At 40.6% G+C, this 25,934-nt stretch overlaps 1 protein-coding gene across 1 annotated transcript; it reads left to right on the top strand.

Moving 5' to 3' along the window:
• The first annotated feature begins 989 nt into the window (after positions 1 to 989).
• asmt (acetylserotonin O-methyltransferase) lies at positions 990 to 23,557 on the top strand. Its single transcript, XM_079563467.1, has 8 exons — positions 990 to 1,131; positions 3,585 to 3,759; positions 5,721 to 5,850; positions 7,011 to 7,079; positions 10,348 to 10,466; positions 18,390 to 18,530; positions 21,752 to 21,874; positions 22,380 to 23,557. Exons 1-8 carry the CDS (start codon positions 1,030 to 1,032, stop codon positions 22,595 to 22,597), a joined length of 1,077 nt encoding a protein of 358 aa, XP_079419593.1. The 5' UTR covers positions 990 to 1,029; the 3' UTR covers positions 22,598 to 23,557.
• Positions 23,558 to 25,934: the final 2,377 nt, after the last annotated feature.

Below are 25,934 nucleotides of genomic sequence, written 5' to 3'. Positions count from 1 at the left end.
GTATCTAGGCAAACATAATGTACAAAAAGTGTCAGCAGCAGGTGGTGGCGAGGCGACACAGTGAGGAAGAACTCAAAAACTTCAAAATTGTACAAAATTGTGTGGAAACCAAAGCAGAACAGCAGAAAATCAAGAGTGAGCAAAGTGGCTACTGGCTAGTTGCTGAATGTTGTGAAAATCTTCCTAGAAGTGTTAAAGGCGACTCTGTCAGCTTGATCAAAAAATACTGCACATACATAGATCTGGCAATTAAAAAAAAAACTGTTGCGTCCTGAAAAAATTAGAAGCTTTATTTTATTGATTTTTTTCATCCATCCATCCATCCGTCCATCCATTCATTTTTTCCACTTTTCCGTTGCTGGGTCATGGAATCCCTTTGCACCCCACCCTGTCGGTCTCTCATAAGGGACTTCTGAACCACTCTTTGTCTGACCCGTCATCTAGGACCTGTTTGCCGTGGGAGACCCTACCAGGGGCACGGAGCCCCCAGGATCATTTGGGTGCTCAAACCCCTCCACCACGTTAAGGTGGCAGTTCCAGGAGGGGCAATTTGTTTTGTTTTTTTCATCTTATTTTTCCTCCTTTTTTGTAATTTTATTTTTTCAATAAACTCTTAGCAAGTGTCTATTGCAATGATGCTATAAGCATTAATGCTTTTATGGCCAAGTCCAAAAACATTTTACTTTTAGTCACCCGCTGAGACAATCTCATTTTAAGGTCACACTTTCAGTCTTGTTCTGGGAAAGCACTGCCCCAAAGTCTCCAACCAACTGTGACTGATGATGAACAAGGCAGCAGTGTGTTGCCATATTGTTTCATTGTGTGGCGGCGTCTGAGCCCCAATCCTAATCTGGGTTATCTGGCTGTAATCTTCTTAGCCCACTGCTACTCTCACTGTTTTCAAAGGGGTGGGCACTGGCACTCGGACCGGCTTCACTGTGCTTCTCTTTGCTCATTCATAAATACACCTATTGGAGCGACGCACACAGAGGGCATCCACTTGGGACTCTGGTGCAGGACGAGGGGGTCATGGCTGAGGAGCAGAGCAGAGGACCTGATGGGGCAGTGGCTCTAGATACTGCATATCCCAGGAAAATACTGCAGTACATGGAAGGCTTCCTCGTGTCTAAGGTAAGATGTTCAGACATGATTGTTCCACAGAGGAAATTACTGCAAATACCGAGGTTATTGTTTGACATTTAATGATAAAACTTACAAAGATGTTGTCAGTTCTTTGTACCAAAAATGTAATCTATTATCATTTGGTAAGCTATTGTGCAATTATATGTGAACTTATAATATTTATGGTTTGTTTTTTAATTTAACTTAAAGGCCCTGTACCCGATTTTTGTTATGTTTCACACTAATGAATGAGGTAATGCATAGACTTCACTTTCATTCCTTTCCATGCAATACCGTCACATTAGCCTTATGTAAAGTTTTCCTGCTAGTTCAAAATCAGTGACGAGGCTTCATAATTAGATGCACAGAGTACAAAAGTAAGTAGAGTTTTTATTGGGAATGTCCCAGTTTTAACCCTGTGTCCCATGTCCTCATGGATTTCTGCCACACCGTTGATTTGTCACTTTTACTCAAGCTCTGCCCCAGTTGTCCAGGTTTTTCACCAGTGCCAGTGTTTTGGATTGTACTGTTGTCAGCAATACAAATATGCACCTAATGACCAGCTACTCTGTTTTTGTCGTGGGTAATCAAAGAATATATACAGTATATCCATAAAGAAGAGCTGGAGACGTCCCGCTCCCTGTAAAATCAGGTATAAGCAAGTCTCTGCACTTCCTCCCGTCCGGAGGAGACACTTCCTGGCCCTTGTGCTTCTGTTTGCCCAGAAAAAGCGATAGTCTATGACCCAACTGGTGAAGATTAAAGGAACGAGAAAGTAGTGAAAAGTGTGACAGGCAAAAAAACATGCTTAATTCACCCGTATGCACTTATTAGTTTTGCATAATAAAGATTGCAATGGTGCAGCTGTCATTGTTTATCAGGGGAAGCATTCGTTATGGATGTTATGCATACAAGTCCACTGTGTTTGGTCTTATTTTTTTTTGTACTGGCAGACCATGAATTTCTCTGATTCTCTGGTTAATACTTTGCAAACAACAACAAAAATCTGGTCTGTTTGCTCTTTTAACATGTGCTTTTACAAAGACGCAGAGCATATCACACAAAATAAACCACAACATTTTAAACCTGGCGTTGTCTTTTATTTCGATTTTCTCCATAAAAATGGAGGCAATTTGAATCATATTTCACCCTTGAATCCTTCCGTTTAAACGTAATAAATTACAGAAAACTGGCATTACATTTTAAATCTAAATTAGGAATTAATTTGTGACGAATAGTAACTTTTATCCTGGAATATTTGAAACTATTTGAAAAGTTCAGAAAGCATACTTAGACTTCGCATTTTTTTCTTTCAATCGTTATATTTTTGTAAAGCAAGTCATTTTAGTTGGTCAGGAAAGGCCCCCTGGGATTTGAAATCTCTTTCCAGGGGAGTCCTGGTCCCAGAGGGGAACCTATTGTACACGTTTTAGTGGTAGGGGAAACCTGGGTACCCAAAGGAAACCTATTTTTTGCTGAATTGAGAGGGAGCCGTAGCTCCTGAATCAGTGCGGCATCAGAAGAGGGGTTTCATGTTTAAAATCACAAACTGAGTGGTGTTAAAGGTGATCCATGATGATGTAATCTCCTCGTGACGTCACACAGGTCATTCACACAGTGTCGTCACACTTCGATACACCTTTGAACGGATGGCAGCATTAATGCAGCTCTGAGGCAGATATGATGAAACTACAGACATTGCCGATGGTCATCTTTTGGAGCCTAGGGGCTACTGAAGGACAAAACAAATGTTTTTCCACTATTAGGGCCAGGACTTTTTTCGATTAAATACGATTACATAAAGTTTAGTGTGATTAAAAATATTAATCGAAATTTATCGCACTTAACAATTTGACAGTTAAACTTGTTTATTCACACAGTTAAGCATCAACATAAACCTATTTAAAAAGATCATTCTCCAAAAAGTGTTTGAAATGTTCACACAGGCCTCACGTCTCTGCTTCAGATGAGTTCAAATGCAGGAAAATACAAAGAAGCATCTAAAATATACCTCTAAAAAATAAATACAACCTCTAAGTAAATGATGCTTAAATGCGATTAATTGAGATTAATTAATTACAAAGGCCATAATTAACTCGATTAAATGTTTTAATCGAGTCCCACCACTATCTACTATACAAATCAGGTATACAAGGGCTGCTAAATACACCTGACCACAATCTATGCAGGGGATTTGTTTTTGTATTTGTTTAAAAGCCACATTTGCATAAGATATTGATTTGAACAACTTAATGCTGTTGAAGTAGCCTCGGCTCTAAAAAGGTCGGTGACCCCTGATCTAAGCTCACAACGAAACACAAGAACACCGGTTACTTTTGGCATAAGAATGAACCCTTTTGTATAAATCTGACTCCTGTTCTGATCAAATTAAAACAATGTGAAACCACTGCATCCACACATCTTACAGCTTGCTTCAACAGTGTGTCCTCTCTCCACCTCAGACTGTGTTCACCTCCTGTGAGTTGGGAGTGTTTGACGCGATACAAGAGGCACAGCGCCCCCTGTCTGTAGAAGAGCTCTCTGCGGCAGTGGGGGCGAGTCTGGACGGCATGGAGAGGCTGCTGGCGGCCTGCACCGGTCTGCAGCTGCTCGAGACACACCAGGAGAACGGACAGGGTCAGTAGCACACTCATGTTAAAGAAAAAAACAAACAAAACGATTTCTTGATTTGAGGTAGGATCTCGTGAGTGCACTTTTTTTTTCTCGCACTGGCACCACTATACCATTATATAGGATGCACATATACTACACATGTTGCTGGTAAAAAAACAAAAAAAAACATTCTGTCCACATTTTGAGATGCTCCAAGCTAACTTTAATATTTATAGTATTTAAAGCACTTTCCCAGGATCCCCAAAATAGCTCTCTTTGAAGTTCCACAGTTCACTAAACTCGGTGAGATAGGCCTGTGCTCTCTCTGACTCAGTGAAATGGAAGAATACATCCCCCTCGTCTCACAGAGGATTATAAATATTCAAAGTATCCTCAACAACACTGTTAGAAAGTACATAAATACTGCTTTGAAACTATAGACGTCAGGACATTATAAAAGCTGTCTGGCCTGATATGTTAATTGTGTCTCCTAGTCTCCTATGGACAAGTGCTGCAAATTAGCAGTTTTGCTGGAACACTAAAAATAAATGTATCTGGTCTGCCCAATGCTATTGTTATGTCCACATGAAATAAATAAATAAATAGACATGGTGGGTGACTGGGGACAATTTTATGTATTTTATTACTGTGCATTTTGTGGTCGGTTATATACAGTCTATGATCAGGACCCAAAACAGGAACATTTTCAGTGCGGTGCACAGTGCGAAGGTTTTTTCTGCGCTTGTTTACGTTTTTTTTCTTTTCTTAAAGGGACTAGATGCAAGTTGGCCATTTTTATGCTCACTACTGCCACTTCTGGTCTTACGCATAACTGCAGGTTCTACATTAAGCTTGTGCATGACGGCACTTCATACCCGAATTAACATCTTTTTGAGTGAGTGCAGGATTTTTGAGGCAGTTGTGGTGAACAGGTCTGGGCTGATTCTACACTTTAAGAAATGGATGGAACATGTAGGGCAGGGGTCCTCAAACTACGGAGATGATTTAATCCGGCCCCCAACTTGTAGAGCACAAATCCCTGAGTATGTCCCAAAATAAAAAGTAAGTCTCTAGCCCATTCCTGTGCGGAGTTAGGATATTTTAACTAAATAACCAGTTTACTCATTCCAGCCACTAGGGGGCAATTTGATTTGAATAAATAAAAAATAATTCCACAGGTGTCCAGGAGAGGGCACTTACATAAGAGATCAGAATATAAACACATTATAGCCACGTGGTAAATGAAGCTTACCACCACAGAGTGTGGAGAGAATGAATAATGACAGTACTTTGAGAAACTTGTGACACAGGCTTGTAAAGCACAATGCAAGTGTAAAAAGTTATTACTTTGGTCACATTACAAAATGATGTTTTATTTGAAAATGAAAAATACATGGAAATCAAAACAAAGTGTGAAGACTTGATTACTATTTTTGCAAACCACTACATTGAAACAAATATGAGCCTGAATCAAGTGTTGATCTTGTGGATATAGCAGTGGGGACGACTGTGCGTAATCTCTACTTCACATAGAATATATAATTCTATGTTATAGCCAACCCGGTCCGGCCCCCCATCAAAGTCAGGAACAATAATGTGGCCCCCAGAGAAAAAAGTCTGAGGACCCCTGATGTAGGGGGAAGAAAACACTTAATTTTAACATTTTCAAACTCCGTATAGTGCCTTTAATATTGACTGTAATGCATAAACTATCCACCAGAGGTTGCTGCAGCACCTTCAGCACTCTGGGTTCTCGCAGCCTTGGGAACAATGCGTGAATCAATGGGACATCTAAGGACATACACTACTTCATGTTGACATTAAAATAAATGCCCTAACACACTCACAGTTAAAATGTTTTATCACAAGTTGAAATAAATAAATGAATATATAGGCCTACATATAGGTTGTGATAAAAGTTTCTGAATGTTTCACAGAGGTTTGGGGAGAAAGGCCTTTAAACATGTCTATGTTATGTGCTTCAGTGTTGTACAGGAATTCAGAAGAGGCCAGAGTTTACCTGACACGCTCCAGCCCTGTGTCCCTGTATCACTCCATACAGTACAGCTCCAAAACAATCTACCTGTGCTGGCACTACCTCACCGACGCCATCAGGTCAGTACAGGAGTTTGTTTGGATATGTATTTATTGATAGTGATATTGATAGGATATTCCTTTGTAGATGACACGTGAGGTCTGACGCTGTTTACCCTGTTTGTTCTTCATCATTCTTGCCTAAAATCAAAATTCATTTCATGCAGTTCAGTGGAGCACAAAACGTTCCTTCTGAAAACACAGTTAGCTTTGAACCTCTTTGGTGTATCCCCTGTGTGTTTAATTGTGTTGCCCCATGTGACTGACACTCCAGACATTTCCTTTGTTTAATTGGGACAAACATGATGCAAGGGCTTGACAGACTCGACAGAGCTAAAACAGGAAGCAAATAAAGTGTACTTCAAAACAGGCCAAGGTTAATAACGCCACACAGGGATAAGAAAGAACAGAGACTCTTACTTTGGGGTGGAAGAGGACAGATTTGTAGCCTGCAGGTGTAAAGTCTGCAATTGATTTCACCGCTTGCAAAATATTTTGTTTTTACATCTGGGACTGTCTGGAAGAGTGACGAGCTGCGAATTTCAATGGTAAATAATGATATTCTTTTCCCATGTGATCTTCAAGGCACATGCCATTAGGACGGCATGATAATATAAAAAAAACGCTACTTGAATGGTTGCACTTTTCCAACAACAACAAAAAACACAGTTATTTTGGTTTGAGTAATCCTCTTTACTTTGGTCTACTTTGTTTGTTTCTTCTTCTATTACAGAAAACGCTTCGATCTGTATTTTCTGTATTCCTGTAATTGAACCAGAAGGTGTTCTCCACATTTTTACGGTCCCTAAAGCTTTCACAACACCTGTTCTGAGCCTTTCTGGCTTCAAACTATGTCTATTATGACACACTCATTTGTAATTCCCCCAGCTGCCACCGGAAGGCACTCCAAGCAACACACAAGAAGCTTAAAAGAGCAGTCATTACTCATCAGGTGTCTTTTCTACACACATACACCTGAATTTACATGATGCAACATACAGTATCAATGCTGTCCTTCACAAAAAAGGGGTAAGAAGGGAAAAAGCCGGGTCATATGCCACAATTAAGGCTAGTATGTCCACTTCAAGGCACTGTGAACTGAACTGTATTCGTCATGCAACTTCAATGAACAAGGTTAGACAGTTTGTAAATCTAACATCAAATATTTCTTCAACTTTCAGAGACGGGGAAAACCAGTATGAAAAGGCTTTTGGTGTCAACTCTAAGGATTTGTTTCAAGCTTTGTACAGGTAAAACTTTGAAGACACAAGCACACACATGCCAATGCAGACGCCGCATAGAGACACAGCGGCTAATTTAGATTCACTCCTTGTCTCTTTGTCTTAAGACAGTCTGTCACTATTTTTTTGTTCCCTTTCCACCAAAAAATGACATGCTGGGATTCATTCAGAGACAGGAGATGTGACGCGGCCATGTTAGAAGAAGACAGCCGATATACACTTGCACACACTCCATTGCCCTTGAGGTCTTGTTTGTTTATAGTAACTAATGCAAACACTTTCTGCTTCACCGATTGGCCGGTCAGCACTTTTTTTTAGGGGTCACATGGCTGGAGGAGTTTCACACGTTATTTGCTAATAGGTTTTGATCGCTGCCAGCCTGAGGCAATGTACTGTGGCGCGCGGTCGATTCTCGCAGGACTAAAAATCTGTCAAGGCCCCAAACAAGAGGGAAATGAGGCGCGAAAATGTCCTTTCGTCTTGTCCTTAACGTGATGTCAGATGTAAAAGCAATATATTAAGTACATACAAGCGCAGGGAAGGGGTGAGATGAAGGACACCGCAGATTCATGTTGGACAATGTTCTTGGTAACTTATCCATCTGTGAGTTATGGGGATAGTGTTTTCCTCAGAGGGCACTGCAGTTAAACCCCATGTCTTTTCGTCCTCCAAAAATCCTGAGCCTTCTCTGCCAATATTGATCACAGTAAAGCATTAAGATACTTACCGTTGCTGTAGCATTATTCATTTCTTATTGAACTTTTTTCCTACAAAATGTCACATTCTCTTTGACTTATGAACCATTTCAGCTCACAATTCTGCTCATCCGCACACTTAACACACGCACTCTCTCCCCGAAATTAATTTGCAATTCAGCTTTAATTGATTGAGAATGAGGAGACTTAACACCTGTGCTCAATTGATTTAATGTGGAGTAGGGCTTGTTTACCGGCGCTCATTTCCCTCGTGAATACTGCGGGTTTATTATCCGAGTGGGGAACAACCTCGCGGAGCGGCAGGAAGAACGACTCGAAAGGATGACTCACACTAGCACTGTTTACTCCTCAGCATTTAGCCCGCCTTGCACTGCACCTGAAAAATTTAAGTCCTCAGTCTCGAGATCCTGCACTCGAGAATGATCTGGAGCGACAAAGATGCTCCGAGAATGAGTCACTGCTGTTGAACAAAAAAGGTTTTCTGACAGAGAACTGTACAGTGGCTGTAGAGGAACGAGGAGGGTAGCTAAGAATTCTGTGCGAGACTATGCCTTTTCCTCTTTTGCAGTTTTATGTGGTTAATTTCCTACAATATAAACTTTATTTATAAAGCCCTTTGAAACATTTAAAGCTTGGCCAAAGTGCTGTACACAAAACTCAAAACGCAAAAATATATACAAAATCAATCAGTAATACATAAGATCAAACATTTTCAAAGGTAAGTGAAAAAGATGTGTGACTTAAAAACAGGCAGAGACTGAGCCTGTCTAATCTGTCTCAATAGGCATCTGATTCCAAAGGCGTGGGGCCACAACGTTAAAGGCACTGTGGTTAAATGAAGAGTTAATCTATATCTCTTATATATAAGAGATATCTCTGTTTTGAGTTTTGTTCAATATCGTTTTGGATATTTGTCACTGTACTCTACAGATGGCACTCGTAAGACTGAAGTTGGGTGAATTTGATCGAGAACAATATTTTTTATGGCACTGAAACAGATCCGTTAATGAAAAACACTGTGTGAAGAGACATTTTCAAACATAAGTTGACTTTCTTCAACAAGTTGTAACATTGTTCAAATCATGGAGATGGTTCCCCGAGCGCCGGCCCACACTGGCAGCTCACTGCTCCTACAGCTCGCCCCAGCGGCAATGAGGATGGGTCAAATGCAGAGAATGAATTTCCCTATGGCGATTAATAAAGTATACCTTAGCCTTAACCTTAACCTTAACCTTAACCTTAACCTTAACCTTAACCTTAACCTTAATCTTAACCTTAATCTTAGCATCAGTTAAAACAACTTATGGACATATATTGTCCATAAGTTTAGTTCATTATGATTTAGTGCTTTTACCTCACTGCAAAAAGGTTCCAGATTTGATAAGATAAGATAAGATATCCTTTATTGATCTCACAATGGAGAAATGTATTTGTTACATTCAGCTCACAGTCAGGGTGTGCAAATCGGCAGGAAATGTGAAAAACAAAACAAAAAGCAGAGGTTTTCCCCTAAACCTCTAAAATAACAACATGCACTGTCCCAGCCAAAAAATAATAATAATAATGTTTTTGAGTTTTCTCTTTAATTGGGTTATATTGACCCCAGCTGTAAATTCAACTTATTCTTGTCGCTTTTATCCCATTAGATTTTTCTCTCTGGTCTTGTCAAGCTTTTACCGTTCAAAATAATGCTGTGGCATAAGACCAGATGTGATTTTTGTGATGCGCAAACATTACAGATTAATGTTGACAGAATGCAGTCAGGCCCAGACATCAGCTCCTCGTTTCACAGCGGGAAGTATCAGAGCTGCAGCCATTTACAGTGCGTCACTTTGGGAGCCGCCCCAGAGGTCACACTGTCTTTTCATGTCTCTCTCCTCTGATCAGTTCACTTCACACATGTTTGGACCAATATTTACAGTGTATGTACTCGGCCTGGAGCTCTTCTGAAGAATCAAAGATGACATTGGACATAAACAGTAAGAAAAAAAGACCCAACATGATGAAAATAAATAATTTAAATAACAACAAAACAAAACAAAACAAAACATGAATCACTGTTTTCTCATCCAGTTGGCATGGCATGGTTCATACTCATGGTGCTTATGTTCTTTAAGGCTCACAGCATGTTTAATGGACTTCACTGAACCATTCGAAACGATAAAGACGTTCTAATGATATGCCTGTGCCAAGAATGCCTTTAGGTCTTTTTGTATTTTTCCACCTAAATGTCTATCACTTTTACACTACTCTGAGATACTGCACTGCTTCTCATGCACCATAGGCTATAGGCCATTAGCATAAACAGAGTTCAAGATCTGTAGAAGGGTCTCCCAGACTTCCCTCATCCTAGACTCTTCCTCCAGCTTTTTTGGGGGGGCTCAAAGGCAATCCCAGCTCAACCGAAAAACACACTCCCTCCACCGTGTCCTAGGTCTTTCAAGAACCTAATTCTTGTGGGACGCCTGATATTGTAATCGCTCCGTCTATTATGCACATTTATGCAGCTCAGGAAACCTTTAAATAAGCGGAAAAACTCAGACTTTCTGTTGTGTCGGCAGGTCGGACGAGGAAATGGTCAAGTTCATGCAGTTAATGAACTCTATTTGGAACATCTGCGGCAGAGACGTGGTCACGGCCTTTGACCTCTCGCCTTTTAAGGTCATCTGTGACCTCGGAGGTAAGTCCCTGCTGTTTGTCACGTCTCATTTTCATACGGCCCGGAGTTCACTCTCATTAACATTTATAAAACACTGATCGCACTGGGTGAACCAGGAGACAGCTGGTCCAGCCATACGCACTACATACATGTACAAAGATAGACACGGCAACATTAGACTGACCAGGCATCCTTGATTCTCCGGCAAAGTCATCCAAAGTCATCTACCACTGCACTGTCTATTACTGTAATGAGTAAGGAGCAACATCATTAGTGAGTGAGCGCCAGACTTCATTGCACTGGCGAAAACCACACGCAACTGTCTGAAACCAGTTAATTTAACTAATAATAGAAGAGAATAATCTCCACATTAGGGTCTGTCACAATAATTACTCTGTCGACTTATTGTTCAATAAATAACAGATAAACGATACGCTTGATATTTATCGTCTGTACATTTATTAGCATTTCCCCCCTATTTTTTCTTTGTAAAACTTCAGTTTCATTATTTTTGTGTGGTTTGTGAGGTATTTTAGGATATGATTATGCACTTTTAGAACAGAGGTTTGCTGTCATTTTTATGCCTGAGAGTTAACAGAGTCTAGTACCGTTGGAGTCAATAAGATCGTTTATCGCGATACTTTCCTGACTCAATATATCGAACTTCAAATTTGTTATCATGACAGACCTATCCACATTCCTTGCTTAAAATGTACATTATTGGGTGTCCTAACTTTCTGGTTTAGAATATTTTGGGACCTAGCGAATTCTCTAGCAATCTGAAATTCTCAAGTCCTACTGTGTCCCATCCCATTGTGCAACTTGTTTTGTGTGGTGGTCCTCTGGTCCCCTCCTTGAACCGCTACCTTAACGTGGTGGAGGTGTTTGAGCAGTGCTTGATTTGTAAATTTGTAGTTTCAGGAACACTTTTGGTCTGATGTGATGGATTGGGGGAACAGGCCAAAACATTTGCCGGAACACTCTCATTAAACACCATTATATCAGATCAATCGTTTGCCGGATCCTCCTAAATATTTCCTGGATCCTTTACCCCGAAAAACTGAGAATAGGGGTAACCAATTTGATCGCCCCCAAACGTGCGATCAAATTAAGCACTGGGTTTGAGCGCCCGAATGATCCTGGGAGCTGTTGTTGGGGGCTTCGTGCCCCTGGTAGGGTCTCCCATGGCAAACAGGTCCAAGGTGTCAGGTCAAAGAGCGGTTCAGAAGCCCTTCATGAGAGACCAACAGGCCCGGTTAGAAACATGAGGCCATTGGTTCTGGTGCAGTGGGAATTGGGCAGCTCCAACAGCTGCCCCCACGACCCGGAAACGGAAAAGTGGAAGAAAATGGATGGATGGATGGATGGATGGATGGATGGATGGATGGATGGATAGATGGATGGTCACCCTACCATGCTTCAAATCACACTGCATAAAAGGTGTAATGTCAGCTTGTATATGTTGCAGCAGCCCATGTGTGTTGAAGAAGAAGACAATAAGCCCGAATCAATCATTTGCAAAGTTAGTTGACGCTACTTTCTGCAGTTCTGCACTAACTTTGAAACAGTTTTCTCAACACTGCGTGGTCAAACAGTGTTGAGAGCTTTTCAAAATCATTTGTCTGTTGTTGGTCTTGAGTGGTCCCACTGAGGATGGCTGCAGTATCCTGCCAGTCCTGTCAAAGCTGCTGGTTCAACTCAGCTTCTCACCAGATAATGGGGATCTAACCGTTTTAAACACAGCTAGAGTCACTGAAACTTTATTTGTTCCCCAGCAATCTTTTCGACAACGAGTTTATAAAATGCACTTTATTTTCTCGTTTCATTCCACTTTTCTCTGCAATTTCTACTGCGTATAATGGGGTATCAGATTGTTTGTGCAGAGAGAGATTTTCATCGTCAAACTCAATCACCCCGTGCTAGTCACAGTATATGTTGAATTTCCACTGATGTCTGCCTCTGTGTCGGTGTTTGCTTTAAAGTTGAGGCCATGATAAGCTTTGTTGCTCCTTGAGGGAAATTTGTCCCATGCATTTAACCCACCCTTCAGTGCCGCCGGGGCAAACTGTCAGGTGCTGTGTTGCAGCCATCTCCAGATCTTGAGACAGGCTCATGGTCAGGAAAACAGATGGTATTCACATGATGTCACGTCTCAACATTAGCTATGCAGTAAGTGGCAAAATCTGTGTCCATGTTTTGGACTGATGGGAGAAACAAGGGCACATAGAATAAACCAAGTCCCAGACACAGTCATACTCATGAAAATGTGTGTTTGTCACATTTATCCAAACACTCATCCTACATGGAGAACCTAAAATTTCACTAATTACTGAATGTTTCTTTGTCAGAGTAACAGGTTCCATTTTGGAAAAAAGAAAATGTGTGATCCAGACATCAAGGAGCTGCACTATTTGATTTTAGCTGAATCAATTTTTAGCGCTTTTGTGCACTCTCTTTCATCCAAAATGATTTTAATCAAAAGTGGGCGAACAAACTCAAAATGGACAACGCTGGGCCTCATCTTCAAATATAATAGAAACACACACAGATAAAGATCAGACAGTGAAATTGCTTGGTTTTCATCTGCAGCTCTAAAGTCACGTCTCTCAAAGTCTGGTTACCTGCAGTGTGACACCTGCGCTGACCACAGGGGGGCGCTGTGAAGCCATTAAACACCCGCGGTCCGCTCTTTCCGCCACACGGGGCTGCGGACACAGAACAGACCGGAGGTACCCGTCTGTGCGCGCGTGTTCATGATATGCACCGCAGTGGGTTTCCGAAACTGCGCGCGTGGCCAGCGGGGGTGTGAAGGGTGCGACCGCGCGAGCTGCTGTCCCCATCACGAACCACAGCATCTGTTGTGTCACCTGCTGCTCATCTGCTGTCCACAGAACTTCTGCTCGTGAATGCGAGTTTAAGCAAGCCTGACCTGAATTAGACATCGTTTCTTAAAAGTAAAGGTTGCTGTCGTTAGACATGCAAATGTATTCAGTCTGCTGGATAATTAGTGGATACATCGTAATTTCTGTTTTGACAGGGAGCACGAGGTTTGCTTTGAAATGCATTAACGGTTTGTGTGTGTAAAAATACTGTGATATTTTTATATTTTTTTATATTTTAGCATTTAAAGACAATTGCTTATAACCCACAGTTGCTGACATTCACATATACTTAACCTCCTTGGGCTGCACTATTTTGGAATAAAAAGTCTGCTTTAAATCTGTATGTAGTAAGTAAGGCTGCACAATATATCGCAAAAATTAACTTATCTCAATAATAGGCAATGCAATATCTGTATCGCAAGAAGCCACTATATATATATATATATATATATATATATATATATATATATATATATATATATATATATATATAAGTAGCTCCCCTAGAGTTCATAAGCGCCACTGCAGGTGTCGTAGCATGTTGCGTTTTTTTACTCATTAATTGTCCATGAGAGTAAATAATATGTTGATAGAAAAGACAAAGGGAGAGCGGGATATTGTACATCCAATTACACAGTGGAGATATTTTATTTCACTCAAACTTGGCTGTAAATGCTGTTTAAGTGGTGCTAGCCCACAGTTAGCTTTGCCTGTTTTTCTTCGTGATTCTATTAGTGTGTATTGGGGAAGTTGCAATTATGTTTTTCTGGCCAGAGACACCGGGGGAGATGAAAGACCCCCCCAATCATCCCATTAACACTTGTATTACCCCCAGAGGGACTAAGAAAAGGATTTATTAAGGTAAAGAAGTTACTTTGTACTGCTTTAAGCCTTCATTTGACTGAGATCGCCACATTTTTTTTGTGTGTGCAAATTTATCCAAAAACCAACAATGAACAGAACTGAAAAAAAGTGTAAAAGTTCAGTTTTAGTTAACCTCTTAAACCCCACCCGAACCGAGCACATTTTCTCCAGTTTGGCTTTACCCAAATCTTAAAGCTTCTTTAAAAAAGAGTCAAAGTAGCAACAAAAGCAAGACGAAAACGTTACAAAAAGCAATGAAAAAGTGGCAAAACCGACAAAAACCCAACAGATCCATTTAGCTGAGTTTTGTAGGTCTTAGCTTTCAAATGAGGCGTTACATGGATTTGGCTAAACTGGAGACTGTACAGTGTACACTCAGTTTAGGCGGGGATTAAGAGGTTAAACATTTTCTGATTTAGTTCAAGTTTGCCCTTGTTTTGATCCTGATTTAGTGGTTTTTGATGACGTCAGCTGAAAAACAAACATTGAATTGAACATGTCGTGCTGAAATGGTTTGGCAAAATATCGCAATATTGCACCGCCATATCGGAAGTCCTAAGTAAGTATGGAATGTTTGGTTATAGATTTGCGATTTGTGTTGAAAATTAGACCATAATGCACATTTTAAACAAGTCAGGATCATTGACATCTGAGAAAAGACCGAAATATGAACGACTCAAGAACACTTTTATTGAGATCTCACTTCTACATGTGATCTGAGTATCTTTGTAGGTGCAACACATGCTTATTCTCCTCAATTCCACCTCAGGGCTCCTCTATCAGTCCAACCCTCTCCACAGACTCCGCTGCTATTATTATCTGTCACTTCCTCTGATCTTCTCTTTAAAATTCAGAGTGTATGAAGCATGAACGGTGATAATAAGGTGCCAAAGTATCAAGATGAAGGAGTCATTTTTCATATTAAGCTGAACCTGTGCATAAAGCTTGTGTGTGTGTGTGTGGCATGTTCCTGTGTTGTTACTGTTTTTTTTTTTCTAGCTCAAATCACAGCTTTGACCTCAGCTGAACAGCGTGGGGTCCTTCAGCAAGTGGCAAGTGTTTGTGCATATAAACAATGGTTATAAACTACATTGGAAATCACATTAATGGCTATGGTTTATTGGCTTCAAACTGAGATCGTGTGTATTTGTGCACTTCCTGGAAAGCAACCGTGAATATTTATGAATGGAGTGGGTTTGTGTCACTCAAAATCCACTGCAATTAAAAATTTCGCATTAGCATAAATGTTAGATGAGGCAAATTCCCAGAGACAGCTTACACAATTAAATCGAGCCAGGGAAATAAATAAGTAATTAGAAGGGATTTTAAAAGCACCAGTTGCAGAAGGTATCGTGGTGCGATTTCAAACATTTTGATATACAAATTGTTTGTTCAAGTGTGTTTGAAAGTGTATACTGGCCAAAGTTGTAAGTAGAAGGTATGAATTGTGGTTGATGTGATGGTGATGGAAAATTAGTTTTTGTATAACTAGTTGTAGTATAGTAGCTTTCAGTGTTGTGGTATGCTGATAATATAAGCAGGACTAATAGCAGTTGTTGTAAACATGTGGTAATGTTGGACATCGTACTTGTATTGGAAGAGAATCTGATTTGGGCTTTTCACATACAAGGAGTCAAAGCTCCTTCACATGGGACATTCATAATATCACCACGAGTCTCTCTCTCTCTCTCTAAAACAGAAAAATCAGGTTAGAAATCTAGGGGTAATAAGAGGGACTCAGACCTGAACTTAAAGGGACCATACAGAGTTTAAAAATATTCAAACTAAGTATTTTCCTCCCCCTACATGTTCCAGCCATGTCCTAATGTGTAGAATGAGCTCAGACCTGTTCACCACAACTGCCTCTAAAATCCTGCACTGTCACTCAGAAAAGTGTTAAATTGGGTCCGAAGTGCCGTCATGCACGAGCTTAATATGGAAGGTGCAGTTACACGTCTGACCTGAGGTGGCAGTAGTGAGTAGAAAATGGCAAACTTGCATCTAGCCCCTTTAATGTATTTGGGCAGATAGTTGAATGTGTGAGCAAGCCATTTCTGCCGTCATTGTGCATGGTGGACAGTAACGTTTTTTATTCTACTCTATTTTTAAACAGCCAGATCAAAGCAATAACATCAGCAGCTTTTTACCATCTGGAAAACATTGCCAAGATCAGAGGTATAGTACGATATACTGTATTATTAATCTCGAAGGAAATTCACTTCATCAGCTGCACCCACAAGTCACACATAAACACAACCAGTGCTTAGTTTGATCCCCCATCTTTCCATTTTTCAGGGTGAAGGATCCGGGGAAAATGTGTAAGGATCTGGCAAAGATTTTAGATGTTATGATGGTGTTTAATGAGAGTGTTCCGGTAAATGTTTTGGCCTGTTCCCCCAATCCATCACAGCAATCCAAAAGTGTTCCAGAAACAACTCATTTCCAAATGAAGCGCTGAACACAACATACTAAAAATTAGGAAAACATTAAATTAATAGGACAGTGCATAGAATAAATAAAAGCGCTGTACAGCTATAATTCCCATTTAGCCCCTCCCACCCAAGGATTTGTTATACAGCCTAATCGCTCTGGGCAAGAAAGATTTCCTGAGTCTATCCGTGGAGCAGGAGAGCAAGAGCAGCCTCTCACTAAAGGAGCTCCTCTGCCTATAGTGGCGAAACCAGACTTGTATTTGTCTCCAACAGGTTAGACTCCTGTAACAGCCTGTTCACTGGCCTCTCTAAATGAGCTGTTAGAGCTGCAGTACATCCTTTGTTTGTTTGTTTGTATACTTTATTGTCCTCTGCATTTGACCCATCCTTCGATGCCACTGGGGCAGCCCATAAGGAGCAGTGGTCGACAGCAGTGCCGCCCAGGGACCCATCTCCATGATGTAGAGCCAGGCTGAATCACCTGGCTGGAGTATTCACCTATTGCACATGTTTTTAGTGGTAGAGGAAACCGGAGTACTCGGAGGAAACCTACGCAGACACAGGGAGAACATGCAAACTCCACATAGAAAGACCCTGTCCTGGTGGGAATCGAACCCGGGACCTTCTAGCTGTGAAGCGGAAGAGCTAACCGTGCAGCCCAGAACGCCGCTGCTCAAGTCAAGAATCAAGAACCAGGAAATACGACCGTATTAGTCCAGTGCTCCAGTCTCTGCACTGGTTTCCTGTCGCTCAGAGAATTGAATAACAGCTCTGCTTGTGTACAAGTCTTTTCATGGTTTAGCACCAAAGTATGAACCATCTCAGGCCCTGAGAACTTCAGGGAGGGGTCTCCTGGTGGTTTCCAGAGACAATGATAAACACGTTGAGGCAGTGCTTCAGTTCATTTTACCCGTGCATATTACACTGAAAGTATCTTATCTGCACTCTTGCTTTATACTATAATTGATTTCTATAATATGATTTTATCTGCTTTTATGCAACTGTGAAGCACTTTGAATTGCCTTGTGTATGAATTGTGCTCTACTTAGAAACTTGCCTTGCTCTATACTTGCAGGTGGTAGGCTACGTAGCCACAGATGCCCTTGGGGTAGATTGACAGAGGCATGGCTGCACACATCTTCGTAAATAGCCATCCGATCACCAACAAATACTCACACACACACACCCCTCACCCAGGCACTTGACATTCCCATACGGTCTCCCATCTTGGAACTAACGAGGCCCAAACTGCCAAGCTTTCAAGATCTGCTGAGATTGGGCATTTGGCCAAATTACTGACCGGGCCAGTTTTATCCAAAATAATACTGTGTCATTTTTACTCTGTGAGTAAACGCTCAGTTTGAGAGGAGTTTTCCGTTGCAGAAAAGGTTTTTTTAGTTGTCATCTTTACTGGATTATTTTGATAAACAATTAGGCCATTTAAAAAGGTGCGAGTAGATTTTAGAAATGTTAACAAGGTTGGGCCTAAGGCAAGTCGAGTAATTGGAATGAAGTGGAATAAAAGTCTAGTTTGCAGTTGGGTTTTTTAAGATGACAGGTGAAATGATTTCAGCTCGACACAATCCTAGTGCAGATGACAACTTGAAAGCCTTCTCTTAAGTACTGATCCCAGTGCTACTTCCCCCTCTTTAGTATGAATGACTTTCTGTCAGCAGGGCCTCGGGTGTAAGATGAAGCTAATCAGTATTCATTGTGCAATAACTACACTGTAAGTAATCCTCGCTGTGTGTTTTTGCTCCCTCCAGGCTGCAGCGGAGCATTAGCCAAACACTGCACGTCCGCCTACCCACAATGCACTGTGACGATCTTTGACCTCCCCAAGGTGGTGCACACGTCAAGGGAACACTTTGTCACCCAGGCCCACGACAGGATCGGTTTCCATGAAGGTAAGTGTGTTCATTATCGTGGAGAAAAACTGAAGTTTGAAGTCATTGGGAGTTGTCTCAGGTTTGCATATGTTAATGTAAACATGGGGCGGGCGGGTTCATTAATGCATATATTCCACACATACCGACGTAAATCACCCGTTGAAGGGCAGAGCTTATCAAATTGTCAAACCCGATGTTCACCAGGAAGTACTGCTCTGTGGTAACCCTTCAATCAGCTCAATACAAGCAATTCAAATCACTCTGAATTACATGCCTACTGGACAGCAAAAGCTTACAATAATTCATATAGAGTTCGACTTCAGTAGAGTTCACCCTTGAGATTTGGAAACAATTAAAGAAAATTGGTAGTTTCCTATTTATGCTTTAAAATAATGACCTAAATGGCTGCAGTTTGCGTTCAACATGTTCAGAACAAAAGCAATTAATTTGTAAAATGTGACTCATTAAGCGTTTGTGGCAAACTCTTTAGGGAAAGGAAAGGAGAGGCGAACTAGTTCTTCCTTAACTAATATTTTACTGCAGTGTTTCCCAACAAGGGGTACGGGGACCCCTGGGGGTACTTGAGGACCTAGCAGGGGGGTACTTGGAACTATTTCAGATTGACAAAAAGGGAAAAGCTATATTTTTCAGTAAAATGTGTGTGCTTTGGGAGAATTTTAGGTTTATTTTGACTGCAACGATGTCCTTTTTCTTTCAAACACCACTTTTAAGTAATTACTTTTCAAATAAACTGTAACATCCTTGAGGTAGGGGGTACACGACAAAGACAAAATGTTGGGAACCACTGTTTTACAGGGATAATTCAAGAGGTCTGTTAAAATTTAAGAGATAAAAAGAGATAATTGTCAGAAAAGCCTTAAATATAGATGATACCAGGACTATGATTTAAATGCACATTTCTTGATTAAGGCATTAGTTTCAGTATCAGTATCAGTACTTTTTCTATCAGTAAAGTCTCAAAATCAGGCCAATCCTGCTGTGTGGTTCAAAAGACTCTCTCTTTTTAATATACATTTTTAATAACGGCAGCCAGATAGCTCACAACAGCTAAGACACCATCAATAGAGGGCACACATTTTTATTTAAATCATCTAGAATTACAATGGGACCGATATTTACGCTTTGAAAAACGTATTTGTGATCAAATTCTTGAACCACGACTAATGAAAAGAGGCTGCAACTGTCCGACAAATCATTTTCCATGCAAAAAGTTTACACTTGTGTCGCCTGCTGCACTGTTGGGCTGATTCTTGTGTTCGTCCGGGGGAGTTCTGGATTAAATTGACTGTAAAAAAAATAGATCCGGCTCTTTTCACAATTGAAATCCGGCTCGTACTGTTCACCTGAAAGAGCCGCTCGGTCAGGAACGTACACATCACTGCTGTGTTATGGAAGGATGGGTCAAATGCAGAGCACACGTTTTCGAATGGAGACAATAAGATTAGATTTACCTTTATCTCGTAGGGTAAAACTAATTACCCTTTTGAATAATTTCTCCTGAAAGAGGGACACCTTCCAAATGTCATTGTTTCTCTAAGTGGATTCTTACTGCCCATTACAATACAGTGACCTATATACAAGATGAAACCTGTATCCAAATTGCCTGGCCCTTGTTTGACCCTGTTATTTTTGCTGAGCTGCGATGCCTGCCATTTCTTGTTGCATTACCTTGTTTTCTCTCTCTCAGCTGTCTTCAGTCCCAAAGCGGCACAGTGCTCCTATTAAAATACACGAATACCAAGTGCAGGTGACAGTAGGTGCATAAGCTGAAGAACAGTCATCCACCTGTATGTTCCTCTTCGTAATCCTTTGCCGTTCTGATTGTAAGCAACCGCAGACCTGTTTATTTACCCATTTCTGCCATTGGCTGATAATGCTAGGCTACAGTGTCAGCGCTAGATAAGACCAAGCCAAATTACACAATGGAAACATGAGGCTTTATGCTTTTTACAACCATAAATACATCGGTGAACGGTAGAAAATCTCTGTGTGATGATTAATGTTTAACCCCCATGCATTTGACATAATTTAATTGCACAAGATGTCGCTCCAGTTAATAATCAGGTGTTGAATACACTAGTAGAATAAAGAGACATGATGCTATATACGAGTTGTCGGTGCAATTAGCTGAAATAATGTAATGATGATGATGGGGTGAACAGAAGCAGAAGGATTAGCGCATCACCCCTCATGTTAACTTAACAATTCTACATTTTTTCGCTAGTACCACATGTGTCCACATTGTTTTACTGGATACTTTTGTACGTCTTTGCCGTGTTTTGTGGGGTTTGGTGGATTTTTTTTTTACTGCAAAAAGCCTATAATGATCCTGAAAAAGCAGCTTTTTAAAAGTTAACAGTTAGTTTATCAGCTAAACCCATTTACACATTTCTTCTTCTGAGACACTGACGAGGCACCAAGAACCCCCAACACTTGCAGCACAGTGGAGGCTTCACAAGAGGAGCTACAGGAAGCAAAAAGGGGACAAACGACGAGGTATCCGGGCAAGACTCACATCTAAGCCACACATGACTTTTATTGTACTGGCTAATGGACGTCCACTGGAGAATAAAACACATGAACTGCTAGGCTCATCCCAGAAGATGGGGAAAGACTGTTGTGGAGCGGAGGGAGCTGTGCAGGAGGAAGAGGAAGGAGCAGGTGGAGGCTGACTAGTGCAGGACACCACGCTCTGAAACAGGGACAAACCCAGGAGGCGCTGCACCGTTTCAGAGGAGCAGAGAACCTCCGGGTGCTACGGTTTCCACTACCTCCATAAACATGCTGGTCAGCTTGACCCACAGTGGCTCACTCACTCAGGATTAACACCTGAATACTGTTTCGTTGTACGCTTTTACAATGACATATAAAGCACTTATTTACTTATGGCATGGGAAAATGATTACACACCTAATTAATTTCCAATACCCTTACCTTAACCTTGTATAAAGACTTAAAATTGCCAGAAAAGATGGCCGTTGTTTCCTTGAAAATATGGAAACAGAGCTGCAAAATGCAATAGCACTTCTGTGATACCAGGCTCCTTTCACTATTTCCACCATGTTTTTACTAAGGTTTAGTGTAGTTTTTGTAAACAACTTGCCAAGCAAATTCGGAAGCCTTTTACAACAGGCATATTTGTGTTTTTTAGCTCACAACACCAGTCACTCTTAAAAGTAACCTTATAAAGCTTCCTTCTTGTTTTATCTATTTCGCAGGTGATTTTTTCAAAGACCCCATCCCAGAAGCAGACCTCTACATTCTCGCCCGGATTCTCCACGACTGGACTGACCAGTGCTGCGTGGAGCTTCTCACTCGAGTGTACAAGGCCTGCAAACCAGGTCAGTGTTGATCTGTGCAAACAGGAGGAAAATATGGGTTTCTTCTCCACGAAATAACACAGCAGATTGTATCCCACAATGCCACTCATCCCCCCCAAAATCTGCCCATCTGACTGTGATCGAAGACACAGACAAGCTATGATTCAGAAGACAATTTTCCTGAGCGTGTGGCTTAGCATTAAACAAACAAAATAAATAAAAAAATAAAAGCTTTTTTTATTCAAATACTGAAAATATTTGCATGCAGCTCATTTTTACATTTTTTGTTTGTTTATGGAAGATAGTAAAATGGTACTATAGTTGAAGCCTTATAGACAAACCTTCTCACAGAGTCTTGGGACGAGATAGACTTATGCTATGCCTCTTCCTTCACACTAACACTGGAAAGTTATTGGTAGAAAACTGTATTCTCTATCCATCCACACAGCTCATCGTTTGTGGTTCTGCCCGTTTTCTTTTGATCTATCAAAGTCTTCAAAGCAGCCTGTCCTGTTGTGCCCTATAGGTGGTGCTGTGCTGCTGGTGGAGGCCCTTCTCTATGAGGATGGCTCGGGGCCCCTAACGGCTCAGCTGTACTCCCTGAACATGCTGGTCCAGACAGAGGGGCGAGAGAGGAGCGCTGCTCAGTACAGTGCCCTGCTCACAGCTGCTGGCTTCACATCAATACAGCACCGATTCACGGGCAAGACCTACGACGCTGTCCTGGGATGCAAGGACACTTGAGACTGGTGCACAGAAGAAAATGGGCAATACGGAAGCTACCATGGTTGAAAAATACTGGTAGTGTGGACACTGATCAGGCATAAGATCATGCTGACAGATAAAGTGAATAAATGAATACTTCCACAATTGTTAGATAGTGTATTGGACAAACTGATCACAGACACAGTGCCCTTAATTATGTTCAGCTTGAACCACAAAAAATAGTCAAGTGTAATGGGTTTGTTTTGATTTGCGAGCGCTAAACTAGTTCAGCTCCAAAATAGCAGCCTCAGAGAGACAGATGTTGTTGGTGTCTATTGATTTAATGAAGAAAGGCTTGGTCCCGATGGTCTGACCTATCTATATAAATGTTACATTATTGCAAAATAAAATTATTATTATTCCTTTATAGAGGTTAGTCTGTTGAGACTCAGTGAGTCATCAATATGAAAGACCTGTTTTAAGCACTAAAAAGTTACAACAATAGCACTTATAAAATAATTACCTTTACCATGATAAACATATGGAAGTTGATTGAATCTATGTTTATTGATGCATCTCTGCTCAATACATTTCCACAAGCTGTTGTTATGCTAAATTTGCTTTGTTGAGCTTTTAGCTTTATCAGAATATCGTTACCTCATACCTGCTTTTCAAGCTGCGAAAGCTTTCCTATTATCCTCTGATGTCATGAGATGGGGCTCCCCTGTGCTTTTAAAGTCCAGAAACCTTTATCAGTCTCAAAAACTCATTATAAAAATTGGATTACAGTGTGCTGCTAAGGTGTTTTCTTTTTCTTCTTCTTTTCTTTAACCTCAATAAAGCGTGGGATCTTGAAAAGACCAGCCCTCTAAAGGTCACTCTGTATCACACTATAGGGATATGTTCAGATGCTACAAATCTTTTTGTGATTATGCACTCCTAATCCGAGCGTATGAACTAGCCCCTCAGACTGCCCAGTAAAGCCTCTTTGTACCTTATTCTGTGTAATGATAGATGGACTCAATAAATGGCTTTACACAATGGTGCCGCTCCATCCTTTATTCCTGTCATATCGTCTTGTATTCAGATGGAGAATCCTCCTTTTGTTAAAGCTATTTCTGGTGTTTCTCTGATATACTGCCTTTATGAGACTATGATTCATGGTGATTGTGTAATGTAATCAGCGGTGCAAGAAGTCAGGTACTGTGCATCTTTTTAAATATTTCACAGACATTGGGTTCTTACAGCATGCTATGTGTCCTCTGGTTTACCTTAAAGGAGACGTATGCTGCACTTACTTTTGTAAACTTTTAACCATGATAAAACATTCCAGGCCAACTCAAACCCTGACCAGCCCAGTCTTCAGTCGGGCTTTCTTTACATTGATGTTATTTCAAATTATACAACGTAAAACATCCCTGCTTCAATTATGTGTGATATGTCTACTTTGACGCCTGCAATTACCCAACTCAAAACAGATTTAATGTTTCTGCCTTTGCACTGTTCACTTGACTGTCTCCATTCAGCGGAAACCCTCCCTCTCTGTCTTTCACTGTCTTTTCTCTGCCTGTCTCACTGTAATTGTGAATTAATCAGACTTCAAAGTGCAGTAAATGAGAATTGATGTCAAATCCTTGTGGAGGGGTTTTACCAAGAGCTGGACTAATGAGGCAAATGAAGAGCTGTGGCTGGAGACAGGCCACCAAGTGTTTTATCTTTTATTATAACGTAAAGATTTCATTGTGAAGGTCAAAATCAGTCAAATCAAACATGAATCATTGCCAGTTTACCTTTGTTCACAATGTCACACATCAGTTAGGGTTTCAACCAATTGCTTCCTATACAAAGACACATATTGGATAGACAAGGAATAAAAGATCTTAAGTTTTAGCCTACAGTGCTCGCAATGGACTAATGCACAATGCATGGGAGTTGGATCTTGCATCTGGATCTTGGGCTATACAAAAAAAATGTGGAAATCTGGTTGATAAAAGACAAGGCTAAGTCAGGTCAGTCTGAAGGTGCATGGAATTGGTGATTTTTCTCTCAGCTTGAAAGCACAATTTCAATTGGACCTTTACGTAAGCTTTACTTTTCCAACATGGATGGAAAATCAGCTGTAATTTCTGAATATTTACCCTGTGGTTCTTCAGTGACTTTTTTTCCCACTTGAGCAGAGAGAAGTGCATACATTTTTCCCGGGTGCCCATTTACTGTTGCCTCTCATGAAGGCTGCCCTCGGTTCAACCTGAGTGGCTTTTATGGACCTCTCTGCAAAGTTGGAGCAATGAAAATAGAGCGGAGTGAGCATGAAGAGGAGAGAGGTGAGTCAGTCGGTCCACACGATTGGTCCACTCCAGTGTCAAGGAAAAACACTCCGGGCAAGCCTTGTTTTTTATTTTCAGGTTTTAAGCTTGGTCTCTAAACATGTTTGCTTTCACCTGGGAACAAAGGAATAAAGCAATAAACAAAGTATTACTGTTGTTCTTTTGCCCTTTTCTTTTCCTCCATAAATATACATAGGAAGTTGAAACTTCAAAGGTGGTCTTCTCAAAATACCTTATTTCCATATAATAATAATAATAATAATAATAATAATAATAATAAAAATAATAATGATAATAATAATAATGCATCAGGCTTTTCCAGATGCTAAAAGTTGCTTATGAACACTACTATTTGCTACACTTTTTGTTTGACTGACTGCTTGAATATTCTAGAATCGATAGGCAAATTTGGATGGCATTTCATCAACCACGAGAAGAAGAAGAAGGTATAGAAGAAGAAGAAGAAGGTATAGAAGAAGAAGAAGGTATAGAAGAAGAAGGTATAGAAGAAGAAGAAGGTATAGAAGGTATAGAAGAAGAAGAAGAAGAAGAAGAAGAAGAAGAAGAAGAAGAAGAAGAAGAAGAAGAAGAAGAAGAAGGCATAGAAGGTATAGAAGGTATAGAAGAAGAAGAAGAAGAAGAAGAAGCAGCTTTAATTGTGTAGCACCTTTCCCAGACATGGTTACAAAACTCAACTAAACTCAAAACAAAAATGCATAATCATAAATACATATATACAGTACATGCATACATAAAAACAAAATGTACCCGACTGCAACAATTCAAAAATATATTAGTATTTTCAGTGTTTAATGGCCTACGCTGATAGATGCGGGTTTGCTGGCAGCCCTGGGGCACGCTCCTCTGCCCCAGATGAAATGTTTCTTGTCTGTCAAATAAACAGAATGCAAAACACCATCACAAATAAAGGAAGAAATACCCAGTTGGATTTCTTTCTTAACATGCCCTGTTTCTAAACTCTTGCCCTAGAAGTGTTGTTAGTAAACATGAAAGCAAACCCTCTTGTGAGTATATCTTTAATTAATATG

Source organism: Gobius niger (genome assembly GCF_951799975.1).
Source record: "Gobius niger genome assembly, chromosome: 9".
Classification (NCBI taxonomy): domain Eukaryota; kingdom Metazoa; phylum Chordata; class Actinopteri; order Gobiiformes; family Gobiidae; genus Gobius; species Gobius niger.
This window is presented reverse-complemented; position numbering and strand designations above follow the sequence as displayed.